The following is a 12,021-nucleotide window of genomic DNA, read 5'->3' as shown; positions in this document are numbered from 1 at the left end:
AGTTTTTGTCTCTAAGTATATTTTGTCCCTGAGTATATTTTTGGCTTTATTATAAATAATGTAATTTTATGACTAGTCGTAAGTATTTAATTCTAGGGTAACAATCTCATTCATTTAGTTACACTACACTTACCTTCTTTATAGATAGTCCAACTCTCACATCCATACATGACTATTGGAAAAAACATAGCTTTGACTAGCCGGACCTTTGACTAGTTGTACTATAAAGAAAGCTGAGTACCAAAGAATTGATGCTTTTGAACTGTGTGGTGGAGAAGACTCTTGAGAGTTCCTTGGACTGCAAGGAGATCCAACCAGTCCATCCTAAAGGAAATCAGACCTGAATATTCATTGGAAGGACTGATGCTGAAGCTGAAACTCCAATACTTTGGCCACCTGATACGAAGAACTGACTCACTGAAAAAGACCCTGATTCTGGCAAAGATTGAAGGCAGGAGAAGGGGATGACAGAGGATGAGATGGTTTGATGGCATCACCAACTCAATGGACACGAGTTTGAGCAAACTCTGAGAGTTGGTGATGGACAGGGAAGCCTGACGTGCCGCACTTCATGGGGTTGCAGAGTCGGACACAACTGAGCGACTGAACTGACACTTACTTCTCTCCTGTTGTTTTCCAGTCATTTTTACTGTATCTGTTTATATGAAAATGATCTTGTGAATATGACCATAACCGATGATGTGCAGCACATGTTAAATCACGTTGAACAATAAATATTTTTTCTCAAACTTTAGAAGATACTCCCAGTCTTAAGAAGTAGCCACTGTTTGCTGGAATTACTTCTCACACCATGGTCTTTTGATTCCTATAGTATCTACTCTCAGCAATGCCTTGGTCCACAGAGAATTTTAAAGTATATAGAAAAATATTAGTGCCTATGAAAAATGTATATACTTTAGGTGTCAACCGTTACCTTCCTCTAGCATAAGTGTCTTCATTGTGCTTTAGGTCTTTGCCAGCCCCGAGTGCCAGGGATAGTGGGAGCAGAGCCCTTCTCAGCTAAACTGCGCTACACGGGCCCCGAGGACTCAGAGTACACCAACCTCATCAAGCTCACCGTCACGATGCCCCACATAGACGGTAGGTGACTTGGGTAAGCAAAGCCGTGGAGACCGTTTGGGCTTCTCTTTACCTGGTTTATTTTACTGAATACAGGCAGAGCTCATTTCATTGCACTTCGCAGATACTGCGGTTTCTACAAGTTGAAGGTGGGCGGCAACCCTGCTTCCAGCAATCTGTTGGCACCATTTTCCCAACAGCATCTGCTTGCTTCACATCTCTGTGCCACATTTTGGCAATTCTCTCAATATTTCAAACCCTCCGCCAGCAAAAAGATTTTGATTCACTGAAGGCTCGGGTGGTGGTTAGCATTTTTCAACAATAAAATATTTTTCAGTGAAGGTGGGTCCATTGTGTTTTGGACATGACACTGTTACACACTTTACAATATAGTTGCACTGGGAAAAAAAAATCATGGAACTCACTTCATTTTGATATTGACTTTATTGCAGTGATCTAGAACCAAACCTGCGGTATCTCTGAGGTCTGCTTGTTTTCTAAATAACCAAGTGTACAATAAATGCTCAGTTTACAGCTTAAATTTCAAGTCTTGCTTCTTTTGAGTGTTTTTTGCTATCTGTCTGCCCAGTTTTATTTTTTCTGGCTATTTCAGTGTTTAAAACTAGGTAAATGTCATACATGTCACAACACAATGAAACAAAGCTTTGGTTGATGTGCTATCTTTTATGAAGTGGCATAGTATGCCTTCAAAACTCTTAAATTTGGACTTACATTAAAGCACATGGTATCTCAGTCCCTGCCTTCAACATCTATTTGCTTTTTCATAGCAAGAATCTCATAAATCTCTGCCAATATTTATTGCAACAACTAAGACATTTCTTAGGCATTAAAATAAGATAAAAATGCCCCTAACAATAATTTTGTGTTCATTTTCTCTGGATAGGGAAGTGCGGCCAGAATTTCTGAGTCAGTAACTTTATCCACACTTTAGGAACATTTCCCCATGTACAGAAGACATTTTCACATTCTGTTACTCTTAATTCACTTTATATCTGAAGTATATAAACATTAATTCTATTACTTGGTACATTAGTTATAGTTTAAGTAGCTAATGGCAATATTAGGCAATATTATATATATACATATATATGTGTGTATATATATATATACATATAGGCTGCTGCTGCTGCTAAGTCACTTCAGTCATGTTCAACTCTGTGCAACCCCACAGACGGCAGCCCACCAGGCTCCTCTGTCCCTGGGATTCTGCAGGCAAGAAACCCACTGGAGTGGGTTGCCATCGCCTTCTCCAATGCATGAAAGTGAAAAGTGAAAGTGAAGTCACTCAGTCGTGTCTGACTCTTAGTGACCCCAGGGACTGTAGCCCACCAGGCTCTTCCACCCATGGGACTGGAGCCTGGCAGGCTACAGTCCATGGCATTGAAAAGGAGTCAGACACGACTTAGAGACTTAACAACAACAAATATATACATATGTATATGTATAAGGTAGAACTTACCTGCCTCATAAAAAAGGACATCATTTTGCCTTGTCTGCTTGTTGCATACCCAGATTTGTGCTATATGGACAGGAATCTGCCCCTCCTTATTTCATAATGTAATGTTGGGTCCATGTTTGACCACCCTACCTTTAGACCCATGTGAGCTCTCACCACGTGAGAGGTGTGACAGACTTGCAGAGAGCGGAGGAGACCATCAGGGAAGGGCAGACCTATAATAGTCCTTCCTAATAGAAAGACTGGTCCCTCATGCATCTCCTAGAGCTTGACTTAGCATTTTCTAAGACAGTCAATGCTCATAGCTCCACAGAAGCTGACAAGTCCTTTCGTGGGGCCAGCATTTTGCTCTGGGAGAATCTAAGATGGAGAGGTAGAAAAGAGGAGAAAACCTCTTTCATAGCCCTTTCTGCTGCATTGCTTACCCCAAGGTTCAACAAACTAGATCCCATGGGCTGAATCTAACCTGCTGCCTGTTTTCCTGTGGTCTGAAAGCTAAGAATGCTTTTTACATTTTTAAATGTTTGGAAGAAAAAAGAACATTTCGTGATACATGAAAATTATTTAAAATTATAATCCCTAATAAAGTCTTCTTGCACACAGCTATGTGAATTCCTCTGCAAACCATCTTATGGCAATCTTGGCTCTGAAATGGCAACTCTAAACAGTTGCAGCAGATCCTTATGGCTCACAAATCCTAAAATAGTTACAATTTGGGTCTCTATAGAAGAAGTTGGGCAATTCTATCCAATACTGTACGGTGGTAGTTTTCAAAATTTTTGGTCTGAGGGCACACTCAAAATTATTTATAGCCACAAAGACCTTTCATTTTTGTGGGTTATAGCCTTAAATATTAACTGTATTTAAAATTAAAATTGAAGAATTGTTAAATACTTATTCATTAATGTTAAAAAATAGCAAGAAATCCATTACATGTTAACATGAAAAATATACTTTTAAGAAAAAGAGCTATACTTTATAAAGCAAAACAAAAGAATGGCATTGTTTCACAGTTTTAAAAATATCTTTGGTGTCTGGATTAATAAAAGACAGCTGGATTCTTATATCTACTTCTACATTCAATCTATTACGATATATGATTTTAGTTTAGATTGGAAAAATCCGTTGTACACTACTGAGAAAATAAGCATGGAGAAGTCAAATAATACCTTAGAGTCATGAAAAGAGCGCTAGTGTTACAGATTTCCTGAAAAATTCTCAGGATCCTCAGGGGTCCTAAACACCACTTTAATAATCACTGAAAAAGAAAGTGAAAGTGTTAAGTCTCTTAGTGGTGTCTGACTCTGTGTGACTGTATCCCTCCAGGCTCCTCTGTCCTTGGGAATTTCCAAGCAAGAATACTGGAGTGAGTTGCCATTCCCTTCTCCAGGGGATCTTCCCAACCCAGGGATCGAACCCTGGTTTCCTGCATTGCAGGCGATTCTTTAACATCTGAGCCATCACTGCTCACTTATCTTTTCAAGAGATAAGAGATTATAAAGCAAGTGTTCAAAGCCCTTTGCTGTTGGTGAAAACGTAACAGTGATTATCCCAATTCCTTGTAGGCATGCTCCCTGTAATCTCTACCAAAGAGCTTTCCAACTTTGAACTCACTCTCAGCCCTGATGGCACCCGTGTTGGAAACCACAAGTGCTCCAACCTCTTGGATTACACCGAAGTAAAGACCCACCACGGTTTCTTGACTGATGCTACTAAAAATCCAGAAATAATTGGAGAGACTTATCCTTACCAGTACAGCTCATCTATCAGAGGTTCCAATACCTTACGCTTCTACCGAAACCTGAACCTAGAGGCCTGCTTATGGGAGTTTGTTAGCTACTACGACATGTCCGAGCTGCTCACTGACTGTGGAGGGACCATTGGAACCGATGGACAGGTATGGACGTTTAACATCTGAGCTTTGGTCACTGGACAAACTGGTTGCACAGAAGTCCCAGCTTCTGTTTTCCATCTTGGTGACATAGGTTATTGGGCACAAGAGCGAGTCGGTGATTGGCATGAGTGCTATAAAAATCCGTGTCTGTTTCTAGAAACCTATGTCTTTTTTTAAGCAATGTGTCAGTAGCATTATCTTTGGATTGAAAGGACACCATATAACTATGCTGTAAGCTCCAAATCTACTCTGATATTATAAAACTGCAAATACTAATTTCTCTTCAAAGTATACATTTGCATTTTTTGTGTTGTGTTCCAGATGCCTGGGATAGATCATGAACCATCTAAAATAAGGATTTACTCCTCAGAGTCAGTCCAGTTTTTCTCCCTCCTTACTTTCTTCTTTACCTACCGTCTATCTTTCTCTCCTTCTACCTCCGTTTTCCTCCTGTATCTTTCTAGTTTCTCCCCCTATTCTTCCTTATCTGGATCATCACTAACATAGTTCATCACTAACATAGTCAAAAGTGTTTTCATTTAAAGCTTATTCTACTCTACAATTACTTGTTATTTCTACTCTACAATTACTTATTCCTCTTCATACTACACAGGCAGACATTTACACAAAAAATACACGCACATACACACAGTCCACCCCTCATCACCACCACCAGCAGCAGCAAAGTTGTTAAAATGGTGGTGGAGCAAGGTCTTCATTAGCAGTTATAATAGAGAATCTAAAATATATAGGGTGTAGCTTAGATTTGCGGAGAAGGAAATGGCACCCCACTCCAGTGTTCTTGCCTGGAGAATCCCAGGGACCGGGGAGCCTGGTGGGCTGCCGTCTATGGGGTCCCACAGAGTCGGACACGACTGAAGCGACTTAGCAGCAACAGCAGCAGCAGCTTAAATTTGAAATGAGTATTTGAATTAAAACTCTTGCTCCATCCTACCTGGCTGAACAAAATGTTTATATAAGTAGGCTTATACATTAAACTAGGTCTTCCCAGGTGGCACTAGTGGTAAAGACCCTGCCTGCTAATGCAGTAGATGTAAGAGATGCAGGTTCAATCCCTGGGTCGGGAAGATCCCCTGGACGAGGGCACAGCAACCGACTCCAGTATTCTTGTCTGAAGAATCCCATGGACAGAGGAACCTGGCAGGCTTAGCACACGTGCATACATTAAAGTGTCAAATGGTATCCAGAATATATCTTGTCTTTCAAAATTTAACCATGAGTCTATAGTTCTTTCTGTGCTATATTCTTGTGATGTTAAAATATAAGAAAACTGGTAGCAAGGGAAACGTAGATTATAACTGTGGGTTTACTCCCAGAGCAAAGCTGTAAATCCTGACCAGTTCTGCTGGTGTTGATGTCAAATGGCCATATATTTTATGCCTGGGATCTATTGGACTCCAAGGACGTGAGACTTTATGTCTACATCCTCTAAAAGCAACAAATACCCAGAAACTTGCTTGAATTACTAAAAATCCCAGGCAAGAACACCAACAGGAAGACAGCATCGAATGGTGTCAAGGGCCTGCGTATTGAAATTTAGCCAGTGCTGACCTAAAGCTGGCTCTGACATTTTCTAGCTCCGTCTTCTTGGGCAGGTTACTTAAACCCTCATAAGTGTTACCTCGTCAAATCCCTCTTTGCCACCTGGTAGAAACATGAAAGAAACAAAGTCCTATCCCCAGAATAAAGACTCACATTAGCGCATCTACATCAGCCTTTTTCTTTTTTTTTTTTTGCACTTTCTTTTTTTTTTTAATTTTTATTTTTACTTTATTTTACTTTACAATACTATGTTGGTTTTGCCATACATTGACATGAATCCACCACGGGTGTACATGCGTTCCCAAGCATGAACCCCCCTCCCACCTCCCTCCCCATAACGTCTCTCTGGGTCATCACCGTGCACCAGCCCCAAGCATGCTGTATCGTGCGTCAGACATAGACTGGTGATTCGATTCTTACATGATAGTATACATGTTACAATGCCATTATCCCAAATCATCCCACCCTCTCCCTCTCCCTCTGAGTCCAAAACTCCACTCTACACATCTGTGTCTCTTTTGCTGTCTCGCATACAGGGTCATCATTATCATCTTTCTAAATTCCATATATATGTGTCAGTATATTGTATTGGTGTTTTTCTTTCTGGCTCACTTCACTCTGTATAATCGGCTCCGGTTTCATCCATCTCATCAGAGCTGATTCAAATGTATTCTTTTTAACGGCTGAGTAATACTCCATTGTGTATATGTACCACAGCTTTCTTATCCGTTCATCTGCTGATGGACATCTAGGTTGTTTCCATGTCCTGGCTATTATAAACAGTGCTGTGATGAACACTGGGGTACATGTGTCTCTTTCAATTCTGGTTCCCTCGGTGTGTATGCCCAGCAGTGGGATTGCTGGGTCATAAGGTAGTTCTATTTGCAATTTTTTAAGGAATCTCCACACTGTTCTCCAAAGTGGCTGTACTAGTTTGCATTCCCACCAACAGTGTAGGAGGGTTCCCTTTTCTCCACACCCTCTCCAGCATGTATTGCTTGCAGATTTTTGGATCGCAGACATTCTGACTGGTGTGAAGTGGTACCTCATTGTGGTTTTGATTTGCATTTCTCTAATAATGAGTGATGTTGAGCATCTTTTCATGTGTTTGTTAGCCATCTATATGTCTTCTTTGGAGAAATGTCTATTTAGTTCTTTGGCGCATTTTTTGATTGGGTCGTTTATTTTTCTGGAATTGAGCTGCATCAGTTGCTTGTATATTTTTGAGATTAGTTGTTTGTCAGTTGCTTCATTTGCTATTATTTTCTCCCATTCAGAAGGCTGTCTTTTCACCTTGATTATATTTTCCTTTGTTGTGCAGAAGCTTTTAATTTTAATTAGATCCCATTTGTTTATTTTTGCTTTTATTTCCAGAATTCTGGGAGGTGGATCATAGAGGATCCTGCTGTGATTTATGTCAGAGAGTGTTTTGCCTATGTTCTCCTCTAGGAGTTTTATAGTTTCTGGTCTTACATTTAGATCTTTAATCCATTTTGAGTTTATTTTTGTGTATGGTGTTAGAAAGTGATCTAGTTTCATTCTTTTACAAGTGGTTGACCAGTTTTCCCAGCACCACTTGTTAAAGAGATTGTCTTTACTCCATTGTATAGTCTTGCCTCCTTTGTCGAAGATAAGGTGTCCATATGTGTGTGGATTTAACTCTGGGCTTTCTATTTTGTTCTATTGATCTATATTTCTGTCTTTGTGCCAGTACCATACTGTCTTGATGACTGTGGCTTTGTAGTAGAGCCTGAAGTCAGGCAAGTTGATTCCTCCAGTTCCATTCTTCTTTCTCAAGATTGCTTTGGCTATTCGAGGTGTTTTGTATTTCCATACAAATCTTGAAGCCTTTTTCTTTAGAGGACAAGTATCTCCAGTCTTTTGCTTGTTCCTTACAGAGCCTGTTTTCGATCCATTATTAAATCATTCCTGGATTCTGGCTGGATGCTCTTCTCTCAGGATCTTGCTAGAGTCGTGGGCTCTACTGGCATAAACACAATGGGACATAGTAATAGGATTCCATTCTTGTTCTGGTTCTTGTTTGTTAAAAAGCTCTTCGTACCATGGAGCTCCTCTATAGGTCTTATCTAGTCTGTGGTCACTTTCTAGTCTCAAGAACGTTCTCTATCTTCTCTGCAAAATGGCAGTACTTTTCTGTCTTTTCTGCATGCAATCCAGACAGGCTTCCCTACTGAAAAGCCTGCAGTCACCCTCTGCTCAGTCGCTTCTGTTGTGTCCGACTCTCTGGGACGCCATGGACTGTAGCCGGCCAGGCTCCTCTGTTCATGGGGTTTCCCCAGCAAGAATACCGGAGTGGGTTGTCATTTCATACTCCAGGGGATCTTCCTAAGCCATGGATCGACCCAGCATCTCCTGCATTGTAGGCGGATTCTTTACCAACTGAGCCATCAGGGAAGACAATAATAGTATAGCTAACATCTGTTTAGTGTTTACTAGATACCTGTCATCATGTCTAAGTACCTTACATTTTTCCACTAAATCTGCCCTCACAACAACACTATGAGACAAGTGCAAATTTTTTTTCCCTTTTTGGAGATGCTGAAGCAAAGAGAATTCAAATAACTCATCCCAATTCAATTCATTTGTAAGCCTCTGCTCTTAACCACATCATGATACTTATCTGGACATTTAATTGAGTGAATTCAGTGTCATTTAGTTGGGTGACTATGAGGAATGGTTATGGTCACAGATGAAACTGCAAGAAAGACAAATAAACTTTGTTCTCTGTTCCTGATACAAGAACAGAAATAACCCCAGGTCTGTTTGTCCTCTGCCAATACCACATCTCCCTGGCCAAGCAGCGAATAGATGTGCCTTTCTCTCTTCTAGTCCCTTTCTAGACTTGCCAACTTAGATCAAGGTAATCACTATGCAAACAAATTTTACTAAGTGGTAATTGCTTCTGCCAGGAACAACATGATGAAGGACTGATTTTTATCTTTAATGTTCTTAGTAGCAAAAGCTACTGCCTGGAAATATTGCCAGGTCTCTGCATTTTTCTTTGTGATTAAAAAGCTGTTTGTAGCACACTCTTAAAGGTTTCTGGCTTGTCTACCCTCCCAGCTTCAAATTATTTAACCTACAAGACAGAGTTGCCAAACTGAAGGAATCACATGAAATATCCAAGACAGTTCTCTGTTAACAGCAAATGAAGTTTTATGAAGTTTTATTCAGTTTGACTACAACTAGTTTTAGCTAATATTAAGACGGGTTCTGCTTTTTCTATCTTATTCATTGTGGCTCAGCAGTAAAAACAATCCGCCTGCAATTCAGGAATGTGAGTTCAGTCGCTGGGACAGGAAGACAACTGGAGTAAGAAATGGCAACCCATACCAGTATTCTTGCCTGAAAAATCCAATGGACAGAGGAGCCTAGCAGGCTACAATACAAAGGGTTGCAAAAAGTCAGACACAGCTGAGCGCACACACACATAAGACTAGTTCTGCTTTTTCTTTCTAATTTATTGCCCACTTATTCATTAAAGAAATATTCAATAAGCACCTACTCTGTGCCAGGGTCTGTATGGGTACCTGGTGAGGACATCACACACAGATGTTAAACTCCCTCCAAGTCGAGTTACAGGAGTTAAATACTCACTCTTATAAAAGTTAACAATGTACTTTCCAACAAAAAAAAATTTGGAATTTCTCTAATGATAGTCAACGCCAAAATCCCTGTTAATAGTTAGTTTCTAAAATGTAAAAGCAGATACAGCAGGAAGAGAGAAATAGAGATAAATTGAAAATTATTCTGCTCCATTGTTTTGTGTGACCTCTTTTATGAATAAACTTTTAAATTGTTTGGGTACACAATGAAAAACACTAATGATGCAAAATAGTCATTACAGTTGAACTAAAGTTTTAAACTGTTGGATTCTTTTGGAGACTTTCTCTTGTAAACAACTTCTCTTAAGACTGAAAGATCTCAGTTCATTCCACCTTTCACAGCCTGGTCAGCAGTATTCAAAGGTCAGAGGTTTAAGTCTCACCTTATTAGTAACAGATAACATCGTTCAAGGAGAATGAACAAGTTCAGAAATTCAACCTCAATCACATGAAATGCCAGTTTACTCATGAAAAGACATAATATGATTTTTTCTTAGTTGTTTTAATTAGTGGAATAATTTTCCTTTTAAAAAAACTTTGATTTAAAAACATACACCTCTGGGTTAGAAGTCATCTCTTTCCATCACATTGTTTTCCACTTAGCACACCAATTTACTCTTTTTAAAAAAAAAAATGTGTAAGCCACTCTAAATCATTTTGCGAGAACTAGCAAGAAGAATCCAAAATGTATAACTTTCATGAAGTACATTGCTTCCTATGTTGTCAAGTTTGTCAATATTTTTAGTGATGTAGGTTTTTTTGGTTAGTGAAAGTAATGATAGTACTATGGAAAGCTGCTGCTAAGTCGCTTCAGTCATGTCCAACTCTGTGTGACCCCACAGATGGCAGCTCACCAGGCTCCCCCAGCCCTGGGATTCTCCAGGCAAGAACACTGGAGTGGGTTGCCATTTCCTTCTCCAATGCCTGAAAGTGAAAAGTGAAAATGAAGTCGCTCAGTTGTGTCCAACTCCTAGCGACCCCATGGACTGCAGCCTACCAGGCTCCTTTGTCCATGGGATTTTCCAGGCAAGAGTACTGGAGCGGGGTGCCATTGCCTTCTCCGATGGAAAGCTGGGAAACCAAAAGTTTACAAAAGAACTCACTCCTTATTCCACAATCACTGTACACAGGCATATTTTCTAGTCTCTTTTCAATATGTATATGCATTTTTAATAGTAACAGCATATTAGTTATACTCTTTGGTTATGGCTTTTTAATTTAACATATCCTTTTCCACCTCAACAAGGAAAATTCATCACGTACATGATTTTTTCTTTGTTTTAAAATTTTTTTATGTATTGGCTGTTCTGGGTCTTTGTTGCTGTGCGGGCTTTTCTCTAGTTGCAGCGAGCAGGGCTACTCTCTTGTTGCGGAGCACAGGCTCTGCAGCATGCAGGCTTCAGTAGTTGTGGCTCACTGGCTTAGTTGCTCCACAGCCTGTGGGATCTTTCTGGACCAGGGATCGAACTCGTGTCTCCTGCATTGGCAGGCAGATTCTTTACCACTGAGTCCCCAGGGAAGCCCTTATATTTATTTATTTATTTTCGGCTGCACCGGGTCTTCGTTGCTGCGCACAGGCTTTCTCTTGCTGCAGCGAATGGGGGCTCCTCTCTAGCTGCAGTGTGTGGGCTTCTCATTGCAGAGGCTTCTGTTGTTGCAGAGCACAAGCTCTAGGGTGCACAGGCTCAGTAGCTGCGGTGCGTGGGCTTAGCTGCCCTGTGGCCTGTGGAATCTTCCTGAACCAGAAATCGAACCCGTGTCACCTGCATCGGCAGGCCTATTCTTAACTACCAGATCACCAAGGGGGTCCTTCATAAACATGAGTTTTGGTTACTACTTGATCTTTCACAGAGGCATTACTTTGCCAATAAAGGTCCCTCTAGTCAAGGCCATGGTTTTTCCAGTGGTCATGTATGGGTGTGAGAGTTGGAATATAAAGAAAGCTGAGTGCAGAAGAATTCATGCTTTTGAACTGTGGTGTTGGAGAAGACTCTTGAGAGTCCCTTGGACTCTCAAGGAGATCCAACCAGTCCATCCTAAAGGAGATCAGTCCTGGGTGCTCATTAGAAGGACTGATGTTGAAGCTGAAACTCCAATACTTTAGCCACTTGATGCGAAGAGCTGACTCATTGGAAAACACCTTGATGCTGGGAAAGATTGAGGGCGGGAGGAGAAGGGACGACAGAGGATGAGATGGTTGGATAGCATCACCAACTCAATGGACACGAGTTTGGGTAGACTCCAGAAGTTGGTGATGGACAGGGAGACCTGGCGTGCTGCGGTTCATGGAGTCACAAAGAGTCGGACACAACTGAGCGACTGAACTGAACTGAACTTGATCTTACACCTTGTTGGTGTGCCATCATAATTATTTAACCATT

The 12,021-nt window shown here is 40.7% G+C and overlaps 1 protein-coding gene across 1 annotated transcript in view; it reads left to right on the top strand.

Annotated features, from left to right (window-relative positions):
* Positions 1 to 12,021, top strand: part of FREM2 (FRAS1 related extracellular matrix 2) — a 156,173-nt gene that overhangs the window by 132,355 nt on the left and 11,797 nt on the right. The window contains exons 15-16 of the mRNA XM_068984595.1: positions 970 to 1,101; positions 4,123 to 4,454. Of these exons, the coding sequence (XP_068840696.1) occupies positions 970 to 1,101; positions 4,123 to 4,454 (464 nt within the window). The remainder of the gene's footprint in view (positions 1 to 969; positions 1,102 to 4,122; positions 4,455 to 12,021) is intronic.

This window comes from Capricornis sumatraensis, chromosome 12, assembly GCF_032405125.1.
Source record: "Capricornis sumatraensis isolate serow.1 chromosome 12, serow.2, whole genome shotgun sequence".
Classification (NCBI taxonomy): domain Eukaryota; kingdom Metazoa; phylum Chordata; class Mammalia; order Artiodactyla; family Bovidae; genus Capricornis; species Capricornis sumatraensis.
The sequence above is the reverse complement of the archived record's forward strand: the minus strand, read 5'-3'. Positions and strand labels throughout refer to the sequence as shown.